The 27,674-nt window shown below is 35.0% G+C and overlaps 1 protein-coding gene across 1 annotated transcript in view; it reads right to left on the reverse strand.

Annotated features, from left to right (window-relative positions):
• Positions 1 to 192: 192 nt before the first annotated feature.
• Positions 193 to 27,674, reverse strand: part of LOC113427714 (uncharacterized) — a 92,730-nt gene continuing 65,248 nt past the window's right edge. The window contains exons 12-16 of the mRNA XM_087951576.1: positions 27,051 to 27,086; positions 19,358 to 19,411; positions 10,614 to 10,667; positions 3,207 to 3,260; positions 193 to 243 (exon numbers count right to left, since the gene is read on the reverse strand). Of these exons, the coding sequence (XP_087807702.1) occupies positions 193 to 243; positions 3,207 to 3,260; positions 10,614 to 10,667; positions 19,358 to 19,411; positions 27,051 to 27,086 (249 nt within the window). The remainder of the gene's footprint in view (positions 244 to 3,206; positions 3,261 to 10,613; positions 10,668 to 19,357; positions 19,412 to 27,050; positions 27,087 to 27,674) is intronic.

A 27,674-nucleotide genomic window follows, 5' to 3' on the forward strand; every position in this document is an offset into this window, starting at 1 on the left:
ATCTGTGTAGATAAGCAAATGAATAGTAAAAGTTTGAATTTATTGTGGCAGTAACAAATGTTAACCCAAGAGATGACAAGAGAGCTTGTTTTTAAGAAAACCCAAAGGCTGCCAACTGTTTCAATGTATTAAAGCTAGGTGATTAAATATTACAAAAGCCCTATTTCTGAAAGACTAATTTAGATATAGAGATTAAAAGTCATAGCCAAATGATGTAACCTGTTCACTGATGTTGTGCTTAAACTACAAAATAACAATTAGATTATGTTTTCCAGAAATGTTCCAATTTGGACATTTAAAAAGAATTCTTGTAGATTGTCAGGATGAGACAAAATGGTAGTCAGAAAGAAATGAATGTTTCAATCTGTAATTCCCAACCTTCTCACACTGTAGCAGAACATCTAATTTAATTATCAAAAATGAACAAATTTCTGAATTGTATAATCTACTTTGTTTCGTACTAGAAATCCACAGTCACCCAGGGAAGACCAGCACCAAATACTGGATCAATTTGGCAAGCATTTTTATGAATTTAGTAATTTGTCAAAAGTACTGGAGTCAAGTTTTAACTCTTTTCATATAAAAGATTACTTTCCTACCACCCATTTCTTTTTAGCAACGTTATTTCAGGACAAGGATTAAGAAGTTCTAATCTGCAAACCACCCAAAGATCTATCTTACTAGACCCAAATATACAGGTGAAACTCGAAAAATTAGAATATCATGCAAAAGTTCATTTATTTCAGTAATGCAACTTAAAAGGTGAAACTAATATATGAGATTGACTCATTACATGCAAAGCAAGATAGTTCAAGCCATGATGTAGCATTATGTGATGATTATGGCTTACAGCTCATGAAAACCCCAAATCCACAATCTCAGAAAATTAGAATATTACATGCAATCAATAAAACAAGGAGTGTACATAGAACAATATCAGACCTCTGAAAAGCATAAGCATGCATATGTACTCAGTACTTGATCTGGGCCCCTTTTGTAGCAATTACTGCCTCAATGCGGCATGGCATGGGAGCTATCAGCCTGTGGCACTGCTGAGGTGTTATGGAAGACCAGGATGCTTCAGTAGAGGCTTTCAGCTCTTCTGCATTGTTCAGTCTCATGTCTCTCATCTTTCTCTTGGCAATGCCCCATAGATTCTCTATGGGGTTCAGGTCAGGCAAGTTTGCTGGCCAATCAAGCACAGTAATCCCACGGTCATTGAACCAGATTTTGGTGCTTTTGGCAGTGTGGACAGGTGCCAAGTCCTGCTGGAAAATGAAGTCAGTATCCCCATAAAGCTCATCTGCGAAAGGAAGCATGAAGTGCTCCAAAATCTCCTGGTAGACGGCTGTGTTGACCCTGGACTTAATGAAGCACAGTGGACCAACACCAGCAGATGACATGGCTCCCCAAATCAACACAGATTGTGGAAACTTCACATTGGACTTCAAGCATCTTGCAGTATGTGCCTCTCCATTCTTCCTCCAGACTCTGGGTCCTTGGTTTCCAAATGAGATGCAAAAGAGGACTTTGGACCACTGAGCAACAGACCCCTTCTGTTTTTCTTTAGCCCAGCTAAGACACTGCTGACGTTGTTTGTTGTTCAGGAGCAGCTTGACAAGAGGAATACAACATTTGAAGCCCATGTCCAGGATCCATCTGTGTGTGGTGGCTCTTGATGCACTGACTCCAGCCTCAGTCCATTCCTTATGAAAGTCCCCAACATTTTTGAATGGCCTTTTCCTGACAATCCTCTCCAGGCTGTGGTCATCCCTGCTGCTTGTGCACCTTTTTCTTCCACACTTTTCCCTTCCACATAACTTTCTATTAATGTGCTTTGATACAGCACTTTGGGAACATCCAACTTCTTTTGCAATTACCTTTTGAGGCTTTCCTCCTTATGGAGGGTGTCAATGATGGTTTTCTGCACAACTTTTAGGTCAGCAGTCTTTCCTATGATTGTGATTCCTACTAAACCAGACTGAGAGACCATTTAAAGGCTCAGGAACCCCTTTGCAGGTGTTATGGCTTAATTAGCTGATTAGAGTGGGACACTTTGAGCCTAGAATATTGACCCTTTTCACAATATTCTAATTTTCTGAGATTGTGGATTTGGGGTTTTCATGAGCTGTAAGCCATAATCATTACAATTATGCCACATCATGGCTTGAACTATCTTGATTTCCATGTAATGAGTCTATCTCATATATTAGGTTCACCTTTTAAGTTGCATTACTGAAATAAATGAACTTTTGCATGATATTCTAATTTTTCGAGTTTCACCTGTATATCCTGTCCACTGTTGGTTTCAGTCATGGGAAAAGACACAAAGATAGATGTTCTTTGAAATGCAGAAATACAATGAATATATCCATATTAAAGCCTGTTCTTTCAAGTTTCTTTAAAACTTTCCTCACATTTGTTTTCAAATCCATGTTAATCACACTGTGGACTTGGATAAGCCACTAAAGTACCAGAATATAAACTGCAAACTTATTGAAGTTATATTCTCAAAAATGACCTATTATTTAGAGACAAAACCACTTAACTCATTAGATTTTTCTTCTAACATTATTTAAAAATCTAAAAGGAGTTAATTAGACAAAAGGCAAAAGTTTTGTTGCTTCACTGAATTGATTCAGAACAGCAGTTTGTCCTACAATGTACAGTACTTAATTTTCTATATTCCTTTTGCCAATGAATTGTTTCAGTTGTATATAACCAAACATATTACTATATTAGTACACCTTCATCTCTATGTACAAGCTAAAAGTTAAAATAATTATCACAAACAACAACAAATAAATTCAGATAAATCTGATTTCAGAAAATAGGATAAAACTTACCCTAAACCTATCTAGCTAAACCAACCAAACTTGTCAAGGTGAGTCACTTTGTTGGGAAGGTGGGTGTATTAAAAAATAATTAATAAATAAAAAGTGTAATAAATAAAAGGTGCCTTTCCTTCAGTCAATTTTAATTAAAAGGGTTAGTATTGCCATGGAAACATTATTGATAAAATAGATTAATTTGCATTTGTATTAAATATGTGAGAATCAGTAATTATCTTCCAAAGAATTTCATCAGTATTTTTGTAATACAAAATTTGATTTTTCACATGCAAAAAATATAAGTATATTAAGATACTTCTTGAAGATAGTAAGTTACTGAACTGCATAATACTGAAATACTCATAATATCCATACCTGATGATTCTGCCCTTTAAAGGAATATTGAAATCCTGAAACACCTGGAGGGCCCTAGGATGAAGGGAGAAAAATCAAGAATATAATTTGTCAGCTTTGAAAAAAAATTTCATTAGAAATATACATTCTGTGAATCTGTTAGTTGATTAAGATACCTTTAAGACAAACACATATCATTTTATTATTGCTTATGTTTCATGAAAAAACATATGTATGCATTTATGTATTTGCTACATTTATTAACCAACCCAACCATTCAACCCTGACTGGCATACTACAAATAAAGAATAAAGGGAAAAAAATAAGTTAACACTGCCTCCCATAAAACAGAAAAGAAACCACATATATTTATACAAATATATAAATACCTAAATGAAGGAACCTTTATTTTTAGCCAATGGGTAGAACTAAAGATTTGATGAAACAAGAAAATTATTAACAATGTTATGAAATATGTTAATAGAAGATGACATTCAGGCTGCTAAAAGAATTTTTTCATAATATGGGCCCACCATGGAGAAAGCCATGGTCCGAAGTTCAAAAATAGCCCAGAAGAAATGACTCTCAGTAGACCTTCCTGAATCAATAAGACTAAAATTTTTTGAATAGTTGAAGTAATCATTTCTATCAATCTTCTTAACCAGTAAGGTATCTATCTATCTATCTATCTATCTATCTATCTATCTATCTATCTATCTATCATCTATCTATCTATCTATCTATCTATCTATCTATCTATCTATCTATCTATCTATCACAAAACCCAGATTTTGGATTTTCATTATCTAATTTTTCATCTTTATCATTACACATATATTTTTATTTCAATTTCTTTTTGAAATGCAAACTATTAAGTCCAAAACTAAGCACAGTATTGCACAATTAGGAAGATGTTATGTGATATCTTTGACTTCAGGAGATTGGGCTCTATTTTTAATGATAGTGCCATTATATTTCCTGCATTAAAGGTTGCATAGCACATTTACAACATTTTGAGTTGGAAATACAGTTGTGACTCTTATTCACATAAATATTATTTTTCTGGAAGGAAGGAAGGAAGGAATGGATAATTAGGGGTATTAGTAGGTTTATTGACAATCTACTTTCTACTTAATTTGCGAAAGAAATCTGAATTGTTAGAACTACAAATCATAATTAAATACAAATGCATCAACAGCATTTAGAACAGAGTTGTTATCAATATCAGAATAATTAGTTGATTCTTAAATAAACAATTGAATAAGATTAATCACATACTATTAGTTATTTTCAAGCAGTCTGGAATAAAGGATTAGAATCTCTCACATCAATTAATCAATGGCTACAATACTTAAAATAATATTTCTTATGAACTTAAGTTAAAACAAGTTTAACAAAATATTCTTGTTCACATTAACTGGATATTTAAAAATGAATATTTTAAAAAGCTGGCTGTAAGTGTTATTAAATACAATATAGGTATTCATACAGTATAGGTTTGGTGTCCTATTGTGCTATTTTAATAAGTTAATACCTTTTAGAAAGACCACTGTGGTTTAAAAATGAAAAAGTGCACGTGAATTATTTATTGAAAACTCAACACTTATCTTATGATTTATGGTTTCTCAAACAGAAAGGCAAGGGAAAAAAAGATCATTCTTCAGTATTGGAATAGATTTATAATCTTGATTATTGATATATGTTTGCTTTTTTATTTATAAAACATATACATCTATGAATGTAATGAAAAGATTGATCAATATTGTTTTGTGTGGTTAAGATTTAAATGATCTATATAAAAGATACCTAAATTATTTCTTATAAGAAACATAATTTATCTGAATTCTTTATGCTGGGTTTTTTGAGTGTTTTTCTTTTTTCCTTCTTTTTGTACATTAAGATAATTGCATCTAAAAAGAGCTCAACAATCACTCAAATATATGTATTTTGAATTAGTACCCCTGTCCACAATAAAAATTATTAAATGTTATTGATTTATTATACCATCTGAAAGTACACTAGCACTGCTGGAATAAATGGGTTTTGTGCCTGTTTATCAAAAATCAGACCTATATGATGTGCATTTCTATAAAAAAAAAAAACACCAGTTCTACATTTCTGGAGGTAGAAGACACCGGGAAATGCTTTCTTGCATACAGCAATAAAATACAAATAGTATTAATATCTCTCAAAATAATTTATGTCAGAATCAATAGACAAAACATTTATTAAAAATCAAAACTTTCAACATGCAGAATATTATTTTGGGAAAAAAGGGAGACAAACCTCTATTAAGTTGAACTATATTTTCAAACTTGTCAATGAAAAATATTTACATATATTAGCACAACTTAGTGCTCCATACTCTCAAAATAGATTGGTCCATCTACTTTAAACTATTTTGACTAACAGTAATGATGGGTGCTAGGTCATTATATATTGCAAGATATTCTGTTATTCAGGAGTGGTCTACACCTTCAAGAGCTAATATGGCTAATATAGCTCATGGAATGTACTTAATGACACTAATTGGGACCTGAAATTTCATTAAGTGACACATTTCTAAGTCGAAAAAAATATGTGGTCATGCCATTTAGTGACAGCAGCTGTGGCAGTCCCAGTTGCTGTCATTAAGTGTGGACTAGGCAACTTGTTAAGCAAGGACCTCATGTAGCTGTGACTTGCAACTCCTTGCCAGCTTCCCCATTGGTGTTGCTTGTTAGAAGCCCACTAGGGGCCTTAGGGACTCTGTGCCAGCCTTAAGTATGAGGACTGGTTGAAACTATCACTTGTTGTACAACTAAATGTATTATAATAATGCTTTCTTTGAGTAGAACTCCATTTTTAATGACTTCAATTTTATTTCCATGTCCAGATTAACTCTTGAGCTTTTAATATCTTTGAAACCATATTAATTCCAGGGACTACATGGAGATGCCCATGCAACTATACTAGCAATATAGAATATATAGATATAGAAAATATTTGCTATTTTTTTCTTCCAGAATATTTTTGACTTCCCAGTCCAATGTATAACCCTGATACTTTCTAATGGACTCTATTTAATGGCTGTAATTTCTGGTCTAGAAAAATCATGCATTTTTTGTTTTGTTTTGTGGTATTATCCAGTAGCCTACAGTGATCCCAGCCGTACTCAGCTTTTTGAAATCAGCCACCTAATTTGATTTAAATAGTAATATTTATGACCAATTAATCAAAATTAGAGGCACCCAGACCTAGAATTCTACATAGCGGCTTTCCCAACAAATATATAATAGATTGTGTTCAAGTGAATGATTATATGAATAACACCAGCGCATTGTTTTCTTTTATTTTTATGAGATGGGGATGAAAGAATCATTAATTCAAAATTAGTTAAAAACAGGGACTAGTTAAAATTAGTTTAAAATGTACAGTTTTTTGTCAGCTAGCTAATCAAAGGCAATGCTATCATGATATACTTTGCTACAAATTGCAGATCTCAAAATCTAGACATTTAATTGCTATAATATTTGAATAGTAGCATGTGGTATGTCTGGAAAAAAAATATTGAGTAAAGCCAAATTTGGTTTAATATGTACTTTAGAGGCTTTACAATGAATAAAATGAATGAAAATACCAAAGGTATTGAAATATAATTTTGAGCCTCAATCTTTCTGCTTCTTGTGTAGCACTATAGCCATGTACTGGTTTATTGTATTATCATATAGAAAAAAATAGTTACATTATAACATGATTTTCAAATCATTCTCTAAATCATTATTTTAAAAAGAGATACCAAACCAAATTAGAATTGTGTCTTTTACTGAGAATACAGAGAAAAAAATCCCCACTTAAAAAAAACTTGGCAAATTTGTTTAGATAATTAATTACTATAATAACATTTGCTCTTTCTTATTTGTGAGATGGCTGATGACGCTCTAAAATAGCTTGATGGTCTGTCTGTTAATGAAGATTTTTCAGCACTACATAAGAGTATGAAGGAAAACAACCATTAGAGGGAGCTGCTGTTCCATTCAAAATGAGCTTCTTGAATAGTTTTTCGGCTTAAATGACTCACACATTGAATAAAATAGATTCACAGCAATATAATAAAAGGAATATCTCTAAAACAATATAAGTGACAGTAAAATAATATCCAAAATGTGCTAGAAAGAAAATCACAATTTATGTTCATAATTTCTACTCTTACAGGCATTTGAAGAAGAGCATAAAAGTAAACGGGGAAGTACTATGTTTTGAACAGAAGCAATTATAGTGATTATTCCTTCTGTGGAACCTAAACATAGTCCAGTGAGAATTAGAGAACTCATATAGAATGGTGGGTTAAGCAAAGTCAGCAGGTCTGTTTACTAAATTATATCAGTTTGTTCTTGGCTTGTTAAGAGGTGTGGAAATTAAGTACGTTCCCCCAAACAATGCAATAATTATAAAACAATTCAGCATTTGTCAGAGCCAAAGGTCTGGGCTCTGAGGTCCAACGGGATCAGAATAAGAGTAAACAATGCTCTGGCTTTACTACAAAACATGTCAAACAAACTTCAACATCAGGTAGCTTTCTGATGCTGGGAAATTGATGTTTGTTCTGCTATTTATTGTTTTACACAGTAACTTCTGAAATCGTGAATTTATTTAGTGCTTGATGAAAATTTCCCATCCAAGTTGGATAATTATGAGGAATAATAATTACTCCCATAACCCAAGGTACATCAACCTGTACCAATCTCAGTAAAAGGTATTTTTTACTTCCCTTGTAACAACTTATCACCCACCGCTAGCAGGCCTATTCACTGAAGCCTGTAATTGCAGATGGAGAGAAGTCTGTTTTTGAAGTGAGAGATAAGCATAATGGCAGCTGAGGCAGAGAAATCTTATATGAGATATATTTGTTCATTTTACTTAAAGCTTTACCTATCATAATATGTCTTCCATCAAAACAAGTATTTATTTAAAACATGTATACTGTATTTAATTATTAATCAGGTTGATGGTACTCAGCTTTTTCAAGATCAGCTCAGATGGGATAAGTCTGACCAACTCTTATTCTAGATTGTTCCATCCTGCCCGTGAAATGCTTTATTGCCATGATATAAATGAATACTGCGTATTGACCATACAAACACATTGGGTAGGGAGACACAATAGGGCAAACAAGAAGCCTATCAGCATCTTCTTTTTCTGCTTTCCTTGTATTTTAATAAAGCCATATATCTGGATGGAGTAGCTCTATTCTTGGAGTGAGCAAACTGTTTCCAATTATTTTCCTGATTTAACATAAACATATTCACAATCCAATTTTTAAAAAAGAATCAGAAGACAAAAACAGCATCCACTGTATGGCTTAGCTCTGTAAAATCTACTCATGCCAGTCTCAACCTCAACCCCATTTAATGCTAAATACAAATGCTATATTTACAACATTCTTAACACACAAAGAAGTCTGGTTACTTCATATATTCCAGTGGTTAAAATCACAGTACAATAAGATAGGCTGCTTAAGACAATGTTAGTTCAAGTTCAAAATACTCCAGAAACTTTAAGAGGGGTATCTTGTATAAGAAACCTTGTATTTTTGTATTATAGCTTGACTGTCTATAGATTTAACATTATCATAACTGAACAAAAATATGTTGGGGTCTTTTGGACACTTCTGTGACTTCAGAATAGGTGACACGTGGCTCAATTGTAGTAACTATGAGGGGGATCTTGGAGTTCTAGTGAACTATCACTTAAATATGAGCCAGCAGTGTGCTGCAGCTGCTAAAAAGCCAACACAAACCTAGGTTGCATTAACAGAGGGAGAGAATCAAGGTCATGTGAAGTTTAATAATATTTTATAATGCCTTGGTAAGAACATACTTGGAATATTACATCCAGTTTTGGTCACCATGATATAAAAAGGATGTTGAGACTCTAGAAAGTGTCCAGAGAAGAGGAACAAAGATGGTTAGGAGACTGGAGGCTAAAGCATATGAAGAATGGTTGCAGGAATTGGGTATGTCTAGTTTAAAGAAAAGAAGGACTAGGGGTGACATGATAGTAGTGTTCCAATATTTGAGAGGCTACCACAAAGAAGAGAGGGGCAACCTATTCTCCAAGGCATATGAAGGCAGAACAAAAAGCAATGGAGGGAAACTAATCAAGGAGAGACGCAACCTAAAACTAAGGAGAAATTTCCTGACAGGTAGAACAATTAATCCGTGGAACAACTTGCCCCCAGAAGCTCCAGCACTGGAGGTTTTTAAGAAGAGACTGGACAACCATTTGTCTGAAATGGTATTGGGTTTCCTGCCTGAGCAGGAGGTTGGACTAGAACAGGGACCCCAACCCCAGGCCACAAAATGGCACCGTCACGTGGCCGGCCAGAAACCAGGCTGTGCAACTGAGCAAATTCCCATCCATGCACATGCAGGATCCAGTCTGCAGAAAATCCGCCTCTATGGAAGTAGTCCCTGGCACCCAAAAGGTTGGGGGGGGGGCGCTGCTGGACTAGAAGACCTCTGAAGTCCCTTCTAATTCTGTTATTCTGTCTTAAGAAGAAATGAGTAGGTTCAGTTAATGAAGATGAGATGAGACATTCATAATTCAGCATTGATTCATATGATAAGTTCATGTTCTGTAAGAAATCTGCTTTGGACAGAAGCATCATTTGCTTGACCATTTTTGAAATCTGAACTGCAAGTACTGTACCTGTTTATTACTATGTAGGAGACACACACTATCATGAACTATTTTTTCCTAAGAACAATACGAATGATGTTCAGAATACTCCTCTATCACAATCTCATTTTATTAACAAATAATATGCCCCAATCTGATATGGATTCTTCATTCTGAAGGTTTTTCATTTTCAATATAACTATGTCAAATACAACTGTTACATTCTTGTTTTTAATCTTTAATAAATAGAGACACCATGTGGTTTCTTTCCAGATATATTATTAATGTTGCTAAAATTACTCCTGTGTAGAATATCTCTGTGAACTTTCAATGATTACAGAATAATCAATTAAGTACCACACCAAGAAAAATCGAGGTAGCCTAATGCCATCATTAAAAGAATCAAGCACAGATTCCAATCCATGGACAAAAAAAAACAAAAAATTCCAAGAGCATCTGGTGCAACAACCCCAACATACATGTTACTAGAATGAAAGAATAGTACAATTCCTTTCATACAGTTCATATATGTCTTTATTTTATTTTATTTTTTAGCAAATTCATTTAATCTGCAGCTGAATTTCCAGTATTGGTATAATCCTTTCTGCCATTTAAACAATCAGCATCTTAGTCACAAATTTCTCCTTATGCCTTATCTTTGTTTTTGTCTGTAGAGAAAGGAAAAAAATTGTTCACACAACCTCCTTAGGGTATCTGAGATGGATTGTGGACTAAGCTGAATTTAATGCTATCCTTGTGGATACTCACAGGTGGCCCTGGTGGTCCTGCTTTTCCAGGGAGTCCTGGTTTGCCACGTCGTCCCTGGATAAACAAAGACATATAAGAGCAAGAATTATTGGACAAATAATCATTTATTTGTTTAAAGAACATGGTTTTGAAAACTATGAAGTCTTTAAGGCAGGACTATTCTCTCAATCAGGGAGATTTTCCAGAACAACCATTCTAAGAACATTACTGGAAATGTATAGTCCCTGCTTCATATACCACACTTTTCTTCTGTAAAAGCAGATTTGAACAAACTGGCTTAGTGCCTTGCACAAATTATTCAGGACAGAATGTTTCATTTTAAATGAAAATTTTCATTTTAAAAAACTGATGATGTTAAAAACATTATTTTAAAAAAATGCTCCAAATAAAGTTGAGCTTTCAAGATAACTTCTACTTCACTTGCTCAGAACTGCAATCTGCTACGAGAATGAAGACAGAAGTGTTCTTTTTACCAGGGTTCATTTATTCAGAAAATATTAATCTGAATAGGTGCTGCCTTTTTCATGTGATTACATTCATTTTAACATGTTCTGTTGGCTATTTTCATCCACATGGCCAATATAGAAAACAATGTTAAATAGGGTCTGAATTTATTCAATGACACCAATAAAATGATACCTAAGATTTAGTCAGGTAATAGAAAATGGCAATCAAAGAATTGATTAAAGTCAATATTGAAGGGGGGGGGACAGAAAGCTTTACTTTTAATCCTTTTAGTGGTCATTTCTAGCAAGGACCTATTTATACTTTTCCCAGTCTATATGAAAGTACTCTGATAGCACAATTGTGTATATTTGAAAACTGATACAGTAATAACTATGACAGTTGAAAAATCTTCCTGAACCAAAGCTGGAAGCCCCAAAGAATTGGCTGTAAAGCAGAAATGATAAATGCCATGAACAATGAAGTAGTTTTAATTACTTTAACATTTTTTTTTTCAAAACAAAGGTTTACTTCATCAAAAAATATAATTAGCACTTGTTTTGTAAGTTATGATCATGGATAAAAGCATTTTGTGACATTTATCAAAATACAGCAAACTCAGATGAATTACCATAAAGGAACAGACAGGATTGGCAGTGGAAGAATTACAGTACACTTACCATCCTAAATCTTAAAAATAGGCTGTGCATTACAGATTTACAGATATCCTGCCTCCATTTTCTAGGCTGATTTTCACAGATCACTGCTGTATCTGAACTGAATTATGTACTTCTTGCTTATTGATCTCCATTATTCAAACCATCTGTCACTGTCAGAGATTCCCTATCAACTAATCTGAACTTCATAAATTGAGCAGCTGTATGGGTCCAAGATCAGGAAACAGTGGATGACAATGTTTCAGAAGCCATGTGTCTCCTAACATTTTTCATGTGTTTCACTTACAACATCCATATTTAGGTCAATGTGCTTTTTGTTAACCTAACTTTAGCTATAGTTTTTGATGATTTGGGTTTGATGGCTTCCACATGTGTATTTATATTTTAGGAGCAAAAATATGTGAGATATGTAAACATTTTTCATCTAGATGTTTATTGCACCCTGTAACTCTAAACACACCGAATACAAATTATTATAAAAAAGGGTTTTATTATCAATATTAATGTAGTCCTTTGGGATATTCAAGATGCACAGAATGTTACAACACATATTTGTAAAAAGTGACTGGCTGAAAGGTTTTTTTTTACATTGCTTAAATATTTCTCTATAATGTAATAAGCTTCATGTATCACAGTGTACATGCAATATTACCCGGTAAATTCAGGTGAGTGTTTCAGAGAAAAATGCTTTACTACATCACTAAAGTGAAGGGTTATGCTCTTGTAGGCAGTAGACTTCCACAGATACCGAGAAAAGTAACCTTCATTACCATCAAAGGGAATAGAAAAGGTCTTGCAGGCAATGGAATCTACCATTATGCATGATCACAGCTTCTAAATCAGACATTTTATTATATGAACCTTGGTTTCCTTTCAAAGTTATTAACAAAATGCGCCATTTGAATAACTGAATGAAATGTGAGATTTCAAAGCAACTTGGATTTGTTAAAAATTTAAATACTGATGAAAAATCAGATTCTGTTGATTACCTTTCCAGTTCCTTGCTTCTTAACATTTCAAGTAAGTACAAAATAAAGTAATATTAAGCACATAGTAAGATTTGAACTGGCATGGACAAATGTGATTCAGTTGCAGAATGCAGAACTGAATTCTCTGTAACTTATATTTATTAAAAGGTTTGCTAATATAACTTAGGAAGCATAACCTTTTTTCCAGATTGTTTCTATACTGATTACTGTCAGTGCCATTGTCCATTATAGATCCATTATAGACTTCAATTCCCAGAATTCCTCAGCTAGCCATGCTGGCTGGGGAATTCTGGGAGTTAAGATTCATACATCTTAAAGTTGCCAAATGTGGAGACCCTGATTTATATCAGTACAGCCTGTTCATCACATTTGTCTAACTTTTTATGATTCATAGAAAAGGCATTAAAAAAAAGGTTTATAAATCCATTAGTAGTTGATTATACATAGTACATTCACTAGACATTTTGGAAAACTATCATCAAAAGAATTTGGTATGCATGTCTTGTTCTGTATTAAATAATGAATGGTTGGACAAATACAAAAGCAAATAAAAGGTTTTTCACATGCCTTGTTCCCTGCATAACCTACATTATCAAATTAGTGAGCAAACACCCTAGCATTATGTTCAGATCACCTCTCTGAGTACAATGCTTCGTCTTCCATTCTTATAAGATTCTGTGCTATAGGAAAAATCAATCCATTGAGCTCTATTAATAACAAGAAATGTGAAGGTATTTCTTATTTAGGAGCAACAGGAGGTACTAGCAGTCCAAGATATTCTTGTGAAATGATTGCATCTCTTTCTACTTACGGATTATTTGTAACAAAGAAACAAGTGAAGAAAAATAAGGGAGGATTATAAGCTGAAGGTTATTCCTGTAATAGCAAATAAAGCAGGACATTCAATAATGATAATATTATCTAGAATTCCCCAGGTGAAAAAGGTGTGGATAGAAAGGCAAAGGCACCAGAGCATCAAAAACCTCATGTTAGGATGAATATTTCTTATTTGCTATTATGCTATGTTGAGGATTTGAAAATGGACTAAAACCCATTGCGATAATGAATCATAGGGTCCATAGTAGTTGGGTGGCAAATAATAAAATAAAAATGATATTGTTGTTGTTCAGTCACTAAGTTGTGCCTGATGCTTTGCGATCCCATGGAGCATAGCATATCAAGTCCCTCTGTCCTCCACTGTCTTCCGGAGTTTGCCCAAATTCATGTTCATTATGTCAATTATGCTGTCTAGCCATCTTATCCTCTGCTGTCCCCTTCTCCTTTTGCCTTCGATCTTTCTAAACATCAGGGTCTTTTTCAATAAGTCCTCTCTTCTCATTAGGTGGCCAAAATATTTGAGCTTCAGCTTCATTATCTGTCCTTTCAAAGAACAGGTTTGATTTCCTTTCAGATAGACTGATTTGATTTGATCCAAGGAACTCTCATGAGTCTTCTCCAACACCACAATTTGAAAGCAAAAGGTGATATTAACATTTTTCAATATCAGCCATAACATTCAATGTTTGCATTGAGATGGTATGTGTGTCTTCCTTAGTTCCATTTCTTTCCCATTTCTTTTTGCTGTTTTTCAATAGTAAAATGTTTACATTTTGACAATCTCAAACTCCACATGATTTCAGCGTATGCAGTTTCTATATTGAAAGGGAAAATACTTGTTCTGATTTCTTAGGGTTCTTGTTCCTCTAGAAATGTGTAGTGGATGGTTTTTAACCCATGAAATTCAAGCCAAAGCTTCTCTTTAAAATCATCAAGTTTGTAAGATGTATCTATCCTGGCTCTTTGGGAAGAAGGAGGAGGAGGAGGAGCAGGAGATGCTAAAGGAAGTCAAGTCAACACTTTTCCTCCTGGAATCGAGAATGCTCTTGGAGAGTTGTACTTCATTCACAGAGCCTTGGGACCATGAGGGCAGCTCTGTTTTTGTTTTTTTGCTTTTACCATGAAGCCAGCCGGCTCTAATGCTCCAGGTCTATCCGGGAGCATGGGAAAAGGGGCGTTTTAAGATGCTGCTGCTGAGCAGCTGCCTTTAGCATTTTTCTTCATCACCAGCTGGGTGGCCTTGTAGAAAATGATGAAGATCAGCAGGTGTGGTAGAGTGCATGGCAACAAGGGCAACTGGGATGGAGGTTGTCAGGCATTCAATACTTTATGGGGTGGGGGTAGCGGGCTTTTGGAGTCTCCCAGGAATTTGGAACTTCTTGTGGGACAGCTCCTTTGTACTCTGCTGTGGAGGCTTCCCAGGTATTCAGCCCTTTGTGAGAGAAGGTGCTGTTGCTTTGTGTTGTGTATTGGAATAAATTCCACTGCATTTAAGGACATAGGACATAGATGGGGAGGGACATACATAAGCAGGTAGGAGCCAGTCATAAGTGCAGATGGGGCTACCAAGCTCCCAAACTTTGATGACACGACTGCAGGGAGGCTGTGACAGGCACAATTTAAAAGTCCCTTTGTACTATACCATGGTAATTTTCAATGTTCGCTAAATATACCTTCCCAGATATGACTGGGTTATCATAGCTCTTGTTGCATCACAGATATATATACTCCAAGCAGTCTAATAAATATTGTGGTAGCGGTCACCACTGAAGTAATAATGATAGATAGCAATAATAGAGTCATAGTATTCACCAGCAATGGCTTTAAGTCTGATAAGGCTTACAAGAAAACTCCTGTTTTCAAAAATATGACCAAAAACATTCTTGGAATCTAGGAGGAAGGGTGATAAATATATGTGAGGCTTATTAAAAAAAACAGGGGTCTGCCTCATGCATGTGGTAGCATTTTCTGTTAAGGCAAAGCAACCATTGGATTCATTTAATAATTGATTCTTGGAGGGTTTGGGGACAGGAGGATTTTTTTTTTATAAGGAGAGTCCTTTTCATCAATAAGGACCTATTAAATGGATCCAGAGAAGTTCCTCACTTTTCAGCAGTACATGTACTAACAGTTGTAAAATTTTTAATCATCTCTGCTTGATTTCATCTAGGGTATTGCAAGCTTCATTTCAGCTGTGTCTAAATGAATCTGAATGGAGGTAATGCGATTTGAAAGTCCACTGCAATGAAAGTTTCGCATACTTGGAATTCAGATAAAAGAAATGGTCTTTCCTGTGTTTTCCACTAAAACTGCAATTGTTCCATTACTTCTCTAAATCGGTTTTCATGTTCATTTTACTTACAGTAATTTTAAATGGGGAGAGGGGGGAGGGAATTCATGGAAATGGCCAAGCAAAATGAAGAATGCTTCAAATAACATCCTGGCTCTACCATGAAATCCCTGAAAGATAGTTAGCGACTAACATGTGAATTAAATAAAGCACATGCAACAATAGAAAGGAGCATAAAAACTATTTCAAAATATCTTTGCCAAAATGCACCACTACTCCATGTTGTCTCACTTTTGTGTACTGGTTTGCTATGGTTCGCCTACACAAAACCCTCTAAAGAGGCAAAAAATTATGTATAATTAAATTGTAGCTTCTTGGTATATTCCACATTTTTAGTGCAAGGACTGTTTCTCTGGCTAGGGATGTAAGAACACTTTGGTTATAAAACTGGTTTAATTATAAATGACCAAGGATAAGACATCTACCTCATGCCAAGGCCTAGCATAAGACTGTGGGGAAATTGGAAAGCCATTTGACTGGGATTTTACTCTTAAGTATGCTAATTTATTTTACTTAAAAATACTCAAGTTGCATCTTTACTTTTATATGTCATAATTTTTAAATTTTTTATTATGGCTAGGGGCCTCTAAAGTCTGGATCATTCTACCTTTTCAAATGTAATATTTACAGGTGAAACTCAAACAATTAGAATTTCGTGCAAAAGTTCATTTATTTCAATAATGCAACTTAAAAGGTGAAACTAATATATGAGATTGACTCATTACATGCAAAGCAAGATAGTTCAAGCCATGATGTGTCATAATTGTGATGATTATGGCTTACAGCTCATGAAAACCCCAAATCCACAACCTCAGAAAATTAGAATATTACATGCAATCAATAAAACAAGGAGTGTTCATAGAATAAATGCTTATACCTCTAAAAAGTATAAGCATGCACATGTACTCAGTACTTGGTTTGGGTCCCTTTTGCAGCAATTACTGCCTCAATGCGGTGAGGCATGGAAGCTATAAGCCTGTGGCACTGCTGAGGTGTTATGGAAGACCAGGATGCTTCAGTAGAGGCCTTCAGCTCTTGTGCATTGTTTGGTCTCATGTCTCTCATCTTTTTCTTGGCAATGCCCCATAGATTCTCTATGGGGTTCAGGTTAGGCAAGTTTGCTGGCCAATCAAGCACAGTAATCCCACGGTCATTGAACGAGGTTTTGGTGCTTTTGGCAGTGTGGACAGGTGCCAAGTCCTGCTGGAAAATGAAGTCAGCATCCCCATAAAGCTCGTCTGCAGAAGGAAGCATGAAGTGCTCCAAAATCTCCTGGTAGATGGCTGCGTTGACCCTGGACTTAATGAAGTACAGTGGACCAACACCAGCAGATGACATAGCTCCCCAAATCAAAACAGACTGTGGAAACTTCACACTGGACTTCAAGCATCTTGCAGTGTGTTCCTCTCCATTCTTCCTCCAGACTCTGGGTCCTTGGTTTCCAAATGAGATGCAAAAGTTGCTCTCATCAGAAAAGAGGACTTTGGACCACTGAGCAACAGACCACTTCTGTTTTTCTTTAGCCCAACTAAGATGCTTCTGACGTTGTTTGTTGTTCAGGAGTAGCTTGACAAGAGGACTACGACGTTTGAAGCCCATGTCCAGGATCCATCTGTGTGTGGTGGCTCTTGATGCACTGATTCCAGCCTCAGTCCACTCCTTGTGAAAGTCCCCAACACTTTTGAATGGCCTTTTCCTGACAATCCTCTCCAGGCTGTGGTCATCCCTGCTGCTTGTGCACCTTTTTCTTCCACACTTTTCCCTTCCACATAACTTTCTATTAATGTGCTTTGATACAGCACTTTGGGAACATCCAACTTCTTTTGCAATTACCTTTTGAGGCTTTCCCTCCTTATGGAGGGTGTCAATTATGGTTTTCTTCACAACTGTCAGATCAACAGTCTTTCCTATGATTGTGATTCCTACTGAAACAGACTGAGAGACCATTTAAAGGCTCAGGAACCCTTTGCAGGTATTATGGCTTAATTAGCTGATTAGAGTGGGACACTTTGAGCCTAGAATATTGAACTTTTTCACAATATTCTAATTTTCTGAGGTTGTGGATTTGGGGTTTTCATGAGCTGTAAGCCATAATCATCACAATTATGACACATCACGGCTTGAACTATCTTGCTTTGCATGTAATGAGTCTATCTCATGTATTAGTTTCACCTTTTAAGTTGCATTACTGAAATAAATGAAATTTTGCACAATATTCTAATTTTTTGAGATTCACCTGTAAACAAATTCCACTCTTTAAGTAAAAAGCAAATACTACTGTAATACTACATAAAACTATAAAGACAAGACAGTGTTATTTTTTTTCTCTTCGGGAGTTTTAATTAGAAGTTGCAGTATTATTTGAATAGAATCTAATATCCTTAGAATCTGATACAGAATGGAAGATTACTTTCTTTAACACTTTTTTTTTCTCTTCCAAAGTGGTAATAGTGAAACTGACTTTGGTAAATTCAATTCCCAGGGAAATATTGCTGCTAACATTCATATATGCAAAGTAATAAGAATAGCTAGATGAATACTTTTTATAATAAAATCAAAGACTTGAGCATTTAAATGCCTCCTAAGAAATGGTTCCTTATTTTAAGTTTCTTGCTAAACTTTAACACATTGATAGGAAGAACATTTCAGAAAATAATGTTTGTTTGACTATTTTTCCTGTTGGCACTGCATTGACCTTTTCATTTGCTTTCATTTCAAATTAAATCTTCCTCTTAGCTAGAAACACCAAATTATGTAAACTTTAAAAAATGCTTCAGGTGTTTCACATCACAATTATAATATACTTAATAGGTCCAATCCAAACATATTTTTCATGTTACCAGTTTCATATGTTTCAATTACTACCAATTATTGCATACTTTTGCAATATTTTCCCTGGTCACTTTAGCATTACATAGTTTGCACAGCTACTTGCTTTTTAATGTTTTTAAAAGAATGCTGAGAGAAGTTAACGGGTTGTGCATGCTTTGAAAGTTACCTGGAAGAAATGCTTTGGCCTTGTGCAAGTCTGAGGAAAAAGGTGCTATTACTTTAAAAGTTGTATTAATGTTGATAAGTGGATTCATTAAAACAACATCATTCTTTTTTCAGGCTGGCCAGAAGCGTCAACCATGTTGAGCCACTTTAAAGAAGAGGGAGGTCAACCTATTCTCCAAAGCACCTGAAGGCAAGACAAGAAGCACTGGTTGGAAACCTAGAACTAAGGAGAACTTTCCTGACAGTTAGAACAATTAATCAGTGGAACGTCCTGTCTTACAATTGTGGGTGCTCAGTCACTGGAAGTTTTTAAGAAGAGATTGGAGTACTATTTGTCTGAAATGGTGTAAGGTCTGTGTTTGAGGTCTAAAGGTTTTTCTAATAAAGTAGTTTTGAAGCAAAGACAGCATGATAAATTAGTATCTGCCAGTTGCTGCCATATTTACTTACCCGCTGGCCTTCTTTCCCAGGTGGGCCTTGAGGACCTTCTATTCCTGGCATACTCTGTAAATATAGACAGTTTTCAAATGTTATTTCCCTCATTAATATAACTTAAAATAGCTGCTCATATTCCTAAAATAGTAATCAAACTTTTATAATTAAAGTGTAATTTCAAGCAGTATTCATACAGGTTCTTATGGCTGTGGGTAGCAGGTGCTAAAGAGCATAGAAAGATCACACTTTAATTTGAAAGGTGGTTTCAACTGTAGATTTGAGCAATTCTTGCTTGATATTTTTTTAAATAAATGCTACAGGCTAAGTTTTGAACTGGATAGATGATGAAAGACTGTGTCTGCTTTATGAATAAATGGTAGTCTCAATATTGGAGGGTTATTTTGTATATTAATTTTTGAACATGAACATTTCTATATGCTCTCCACTATGCTGAATGATGAGAGGGAAGTCTTTACTATCTTGATGCCTCAACATGACTGCAACTTTCATCATCTTCAGTCAGCATGACCACTGATTTAGAAACTAGGATGCTTTCTGAGAAAAAGCAGAGCACACATAAAAATGACATAGAAATTGTCTGGACAGCAGGTTATCTTTGTATTTGGGAAAGCATTTGAAAAGATTTCAGGCTTTGCTAAAAGACATTTCAATCCTAAAAAGGAAACTCCAGTCACAGAAAAAGGAGTAATGGGAAGGAATGCTATAGCAAACCAAATTCAAATTCATTTATTGCAACCCCGGGACCATATACAAACAAGATATTGAATAAAATAAATATTCATACACAACACACACACACACATAAATGTATGTAAGAGACACGTGTGTAAGAGCAAACCAGTAAATATAACAATGGAATCTAAAAATAATGAATAGAACTACTAAAATAAAACCAAATAAAATACTATTTTAAGTTCCAATCCTAAGTAATGGTACAGCATATTGTAGAAATGGTAGCACAGAACTGAGCAATTTAAGAAACTATTTTCAAGTCATTGTCTCAGAGTAGTAGCATTAAATATAAATCACACTCCCCATTTAAACATTTCTTCAAGATAGGATGTATACTGTATAAACAGAAGAATGGGGATCTGTGAGGTAAACTCCCCCCCACCCCAAATTTCTGGGATACAATAAAGCTTAGGACAAGTTTATATAATAGGAAAATGCAGAAGAGATATTAAATCAAACATGTAATTATAGGAAAAAGTGGAATTCAAGGCTTCTATAGGCAAGGATACAAGAGCTATAGAAACATGCACTCTCAATTAGTAGAGCCAAAGCATCATTGTGTGTATCTGCATGTGTAGAAATAAGTGTGTGTGTGTGTGTGTGTGTGTGTGTGTGTGTGTGTGTATAATTTAGCATGATCTTTGTGCTTCACATATAGTTTGGCTTCAGTCATTTTCATTTTTCACTTCTCAGCATTTATGAGAGAATGTGATTTTTGGGATGAAGAGATATCTCACAAGTGCTTCCTGTTGTCCTGGGTAATCTCAAACTAGTAATTTGAGAAACCTCTAGCTGATTTTAATTAAATTATATTATTTTGGATGACATGGCTTCAGGTTTATGTCTTTATTTGACTTTGTTTTCAAATTTTAGATCAATACACAAGATGCATGACCCAATTTTTCCTCTCTTAAATCAGCTTAGTAAGTTACATGACATATATTTATGAAGCCAACAAAAACATGACAAATGAATCTTTTTATTCATAACTACAGAGCTATTTTCTGTCTTATTTATAGATAACATAATCAAACAATTTTTTTAAAAAAATATTTTGTATAGCCAAGTAAGTTCTGCATATTTTAAAGTAAAATAAATTGAGGTCAACTTCAGGCGATTTATTATTCATACCAAACAAGGCCAGTTCCTTTATCCCTGGAACAACATTTCTCTTTTATCCAAAAGAGAGGTGTGAATTAGTCCCTAAAAAGCAGATTCTGGTGGAGATATTAGAATGGAGATATTAAAATGCATAGGTTGTACATGATAACTTTCTTACATTAGCATATCTCAAATTATCCACAGCTTGACTAACTTGATCTCTTAATTGACTTGACTTGCTTTCAAACTGTACTCATTTACTCAGTAATGAAAATGATATAAATGAGCTTGAAAGATGCTACAAAAATTAAAATTTCGCTGGTAGAAAGCTGCAGGAGGTTGTCACAGTTGAAAACAGAGCACAAGCAGGCTGCATGCAGCCTCCCCAAGCTCAATTTTCATTGGCAGAGGGCTGCAGGAAGCCATTGCGGCCAAAAATGGAGCTCAGGTCGGTCATGCGTGGCACTCCCAAGCTCTGTTTTTGTTGGCAGAGGCACCACAGGCTGGTCTGCTGTTTTCAGGGTGGGCACCCAATGGGCCAGATCTAAGCACCCAACGGGCTAGATCTGGTCCCTGGGCCTTGAGTTTGACACCCCTGGTATATGGGAATGAGCTTGGGAGACAGGAAAAAGACATTTATCTAGACAATTGTCTAATAAATGATTGAATGTGAAGGAAGAGGGGTGGAGAAAGCATTTTAGAAGGAACCCTCCCTAGTTTTCAGCAGAGCAAAAGTAAGAGCTGGGAAGTTCTTTCAAATTTGCCAGATTTCCTTAATGTAACCTTACAAATAAGATAGCATTAGTACTCATGGTTGTGATATCTTATTTAATAAAATAATTAGGTTTCAAACTTTTCTAGACTTCAATGAATCAATTACTTTATCTTTTAAGCCATGCTCTACTTTTAAAACCCCCATTCATATTAGCAGTGCCCTCCCTTATTTACAAAATTTTATATCCTATCCAGGTGATGTATATCTTAGCAAACAGGAACATGTTATCTGGGCTTGAAGCTAAGCAGGATCAGGTCTAGTTAGTATTTGAATGGCAGGCTTCAATGGAATAGCATTGGCTAGACTTGTGAAAGTCTGGAAAAGGTACTACTAAACCAGTTACTGTTACCAAGAAAATTCCATGAATCGGTCCATAAAGTCACTGGAAACTGAGCTTGATTAGATTAAGAATTTATTCGTAAATGATCCATTTTCCTTTGCTTCTTTGATCTTTTCTTCTTTTGAAAAAATCCTTTCAGAAAGGAAATTCAAGAAAACTGCATAATATGTTTTAATTAATACATTAGGAAGCAGTTGTCTGGAAATATACTACTTTGTATAAAGTGAAGTAATCCTATTTTTTAAAAAACATTTTAAAATATACTTAGGAAAAGGAAGGGAAGGAAGGTGGGTGGGTGGAAATTAGATAAATTTTATAAAACTTAGAAAAAATGGGGGAAATCTACTATCATGCTATAACTTAAACTATAAATTAGAACAAAGTATAGTCATAAATTAAATGACAACCACATATCTCTATGGCCCTTTAAATACCATTAATAGAATTAAGTCAGAGATTACCAAAAAGAGGAATAAGAATTATCAGTCAAAATATTGAAGAAATAACAAGAATGTTTAACTAATCTGAAACTCTCCCATCATTTTAACTTTATGAAAACTAGACAATCTGGTGTTTTAAGAGAAAGGCAAAACTGAGATGTGGTAAAAGTTTACAGAATTTTACAGAATTGCAAAATATACAGAATTACAGTCCATAATCCTATATAATACCTTGTTAAAAATGTAAGAAGATTTACGGCCTGCTTCTAACATTTTAACAAGATTTGGTGTAAAGCATTACTTGAATTAACTATAAGCCATTTCATCTGTGAAAACTTAGAGTACACTTAAATTAATATTTAAATAAATGTGATTACATACATCATAACCAGGGGTGGGATTCTACCAGTTCGCACCTATTCGCTAGAACCGGTTGTTAACATTCTAAGCAGTTTGGAGAACCGTTGTTAGAAGAAATTACTGGCCTAATCCTGTAAGGAAGGCAGGAAGGAAACATTCTGGTGTTGCTTACAGAAACTGCCTCTCCGTTAACCCTTATTACATTCTTGGCAGGACTAGACTTCCTGTCTCAGGAATGTCTCTGGAGTTTTCTTCCCCTCCTTTACTGGTACTTTGCTTGTGTGGAGTGATCATTCAAAGTTACAATGGCACTGAAAAAAGTGACTTATGACCATTTTTCACACTTACGACTATTGCAGCATCCTCACAGTCATGAGAGGCCAGGAGAGGAGATGCATGCCTCGATGTGAGTGATATTGAGTTGGCCACACCCAGCCAATAACATGACCACCAAGCCATGTCCACCCAGTCACATGACCACCAAGCCATGCCCACCACCTAAGCCATGCCCACAGAACCGGTTGTTAAAAATTTGAATCCCACCCCTGTTCATAACCAATTTTGAAGCCTTATAAGTGAATAAACCATTCAGAGTTTTTTTCTTAGAGAAAAATACATTAAATCTAATATTATGCAACATAACATTCAGTAAGATTAGATATTATGAAATTGTGTGCACTGAGGATGTATACTTAATTTATGTTCAACTATAGAAAGTACAAAACTCATACAAAGAATAAACAGAGATCATAATGAAGAATATTATTTCAATAACATCTAGAGAATTATAAATCCCTTTCTCTAGATTAGACTTTGATTCTTGTCAATCTTTCTGGGCTTTTGGCACACTGCTTTGTATTAGATCCAATACTTCCTGTTGTGATGTCCAATCCTACTTTGTTAAGGTATGGTGTTCCACAGGACTTTATCTTATTTCTATCTTGGTTTACATTTAGAAACCTGACCTTCCAGACTGAAGATTTGGCATGGGGTTGTGTTCCTTCATATAGACCAGATCTCTTGATCCATAGTAGTTACTGGATTCACAGGTGATAGCTGTGTCAAAGAGTGTGCTTGTATAACTATGTCTAGTGAGACAATTGACCCTTCCTGGAATACTGAGATATATCAGTGGTCATCTATCCCTTGATCATATCCATCTTATCCATCACAAATGCTTTACATGTGTCTGACTCTAAAAAATGTCTGAAAATTGCAGTTGGTGCAAAATGAAGTGGCTAAATTACTGATGGATTATATAATGCCTGTAGTGAAAGATCTCTACTAGTTGCCAGTTGTCTACCAGAAATAATTAAAGACAAGATATGGCCTCTCAATCTATGAACCTAGCCAGTTACTCAGATCAGAAGAAGAAGCACTTTAGAATAGGGCCTTTTTGCCAGAAACTCATCTATCTGGACCTTGTCCTTTGTGAACCCAACCTACAATATGAAATGAATTCCCAAACAATGTTAATTTGGCCCCCATTTTCCCAGTGGGAAAAAATAACAGCAAAAATCTTTTTCAGCAAGCTTTTAACTAGTTTCTAACTTGGTTGAACTAAGTTTTGATTTTAATGGTACTGATTTTAAATTTATCTTAATTTTAAATATCTTGATTTTTTATTCATACATTTTATAATTTTTACTAATTGCTGTAGTTTATTTCTGAATAGAGAAAAATGGGACATAGACATATCATTTGATTCATTATTGAATCTTCTTCTATAAATAAAATGACTTCTGCTGTCCACATTTTTTTAAAATAGAGGAGAGTTGTGCTGGAAGAAAAAGAATTCATTGATTTTATTTTCCCCTGATCCATGGCACCATTTACACAATTACAGAGAATTTTAGAATTCTCTAGAGCAAATCTTTTGAGATGGAGAATCTGGAAAAAATGCCATCCGTGTGTTCCAGACACGAGTGGAATTTTGCTGAAAAAGCACCTACCTTTGAGGGTACAAGGCACAAATAAAGCACAAATTCTGCTTTTTGTGTAATTATATAATCCCAGCACCAGCTTGATAAAATGAGGAGGCTACCTCTGATTGAAGATATGGAATATAAAAGATCAACAAACTGCCATCAATTCATGTCATTATACTATCAGTGATAGGAAGAGGTATTTGTGATATTTTAGGGTCATGTGTTGAAATAATTAGGATGCTTTTAGATAATCTGCACTTGGCTAGAAGGGTAGGAGAGTATCATTTACTGCTTGACATCAGGCAACAAAAGTATCTTGGGCTAGTTCTGTCTTGAAATTGCATGATGCCACTTGTTAACTGTACTTATATGTAGCACTAACAACAGAACATGTCTCAGTCTGAATGACTAACTTCTTCATTCTGTTTGCTTTGTACCAAATGTGTTATCTGATGCTTCATTTAGCTAGATCTTAAGGAATATGGAACCAGCATTTCAAGTATCTGTCTAGTAAGCACATTTAGGTGCTTTTCCTTGTGACAGACTTAACCCTTGGCTTCTGCTTAAGAATTTGGTGCCATCTGGATGAGTATTTTATAACTCCCCAAAGGGATAGGCCTACAGGAACGTAAAAATGGATGCTCATTTTCCTGGAGAACTAAAAGCTGTGGATCAAATGTCAAGAGGAATAGTTTTCATATACTTTATGAGAGAGATCACCATACCACCTTCCTTCACCTGTCACTCTTGTGACATGACATCCATAGGCTTAAGCTCTCAATACCAGAAAGGAGGGAGAATCTTAGCCAACTGTGTCATTTCACAGAAAAGCCCCTTACTCCTTCTGCCAATTCAGCACCTTGACGAAACTGTGAAGATAAAGCTGTCATCCCTGAAGTTCAGTCACTGCATCAACCATTTTAGTCCATTATGTTATTTTATTAGTATTATATTATTTTAACATTAGGGAAACAATCTGCATTATGTGGGAAATTAATGATTAAAGTCAAGCTGTCATGCATGTTAAGTAAGGAATTACACTATCTTATAGCCATGTTCATGTGTCTCTATACTTTTTTTTAGGGCAATTCCAAATACTTTTCTTAGAAAAAAAATGTCCATTGAAATCTTTTTCAATATTTTTCATGCCCAAATAAAGAATAGACAAAGCCAACTCTTACCCAAGTTCCAGGACCATTAGTTAAAGTTTAATTGACTTATTTGTATTGCTAAGTGATAATAAAAACAAAGTTTTCACCCTAAGTGCCCAAAATGTAATAGTCACTTCTTATTGGACCTCAGTTTTAAAACTATGACTTTATGGAGGCAGGTTTCAAGCCCAGTGTTTGGGAAGCGATTCGAGAGTGAATGTAGGTTCTGATAAATAAAATGAATCTTAAAAAAGGATGTTGTCAGACACCCGATAGCTCTTTGCAATTAGATTACGATTGAGCAAGGACTGCTTAGACTCCAGTCTCAGTTTCCCATCTCATATTACATCTGTCATACCCCCAGTAATTTTTCTCTGCTCCAAAAGTGCTGAGAGATACATTTGGCTTGCTAGGGGAAATGCAGCATAGGGGATTGATTTTCCAAATCTCTGCAGGAGTGTCCATTCTCCATAGGACTCATTTTAATGCCATTGGGGAAATGATCATCCACTTCCGCTAAGGAAAGGCACTTCAGTGTCCTTTTGAACACATTACTGCACGTGAAAAATGATAAACAGAGTGACATATTCTTTTTACTTTGTTTTGCAAGGTATGACCTTATGTCACACAGTGAGATAGCCAAACTACTTTTGAAGAGAATGAAAGTAGACTGTGTTCAGCTGAAAAAAAAATCTAATATTACTCTCATTAATTGTATAGGTTGCTAAATGTACATGTTGTGCAACTGAGGAAGTAAGCATTTCATTTAGATAGATAAATTATCAATGGAAATAATCACCATTGTATACACAAGCCAATATTTGGAAGATTCCTTCATTGATTTCAAATTAAGTACTTACTGCAAGGGCAGCAGGTCCTGGAGGTCCCATATCACCCTATAATATTAGGAGGAAAGCAAAAAGTAACAATCTTGTATTAGTGCAATTTTAAAAATTCCACTTCACTTAAAATACTTAACTTGACATCTATGGTCCATTCAGCTTCATTTGAACTACTTAATTCAATACATAAAGTCCCTATTCAATTTACTTTAGAGAAATATGATGATATAGTAAAAATTAAACTGCTGAACAGCTCAAGGTCAGCAACCATCATCTGAGAGAGATTCAGGCTTATTCCTAGGTGGCTCATCTTTAATGATATATTGGTTAAAAATTCAAGGGTTGGCTTATCTGCAGAGAAGCTTATACATGAGTATATATGGTAAGTCTATTCAGTCCCTTTTCTGCATTAATTTCTGTAACTATTTTTATACTTTTTCATCATATCCTCCTTTCTGAAGGTATTTTCCCCAATTTGTACATTTTTTGCAAGTACATTTCATCATTCTTTATAAAACCCACTTGACATGTTTTAACGTGTGTGTGTGTGTGTGTGTGTGTGTGTGTGTGTGTGTGTGAGAGAGAGAGAGAGAGAGAGAGAGAGAGAGAGAGAGAGAGAGAACATTTGTAAATTCAGAGAAA

The sequence above is a fragment of the Notechis scutatus genome, chromosome 1, assembly GCF_049901735.1.
Source record: "Notechis scutatus isolate UNSWTSFEM ecotype Mainland chromosome 1, rNotScu1.2, whole genome shotgun sequence".
In the NCBI taxonomy this organism is placed as follows: domain Eukaryota; kingdom Metazoa; phylum Chordata; class Lepidosauria; order Squamata; family Elapidae; genus Notechis; species Notechis scutatus.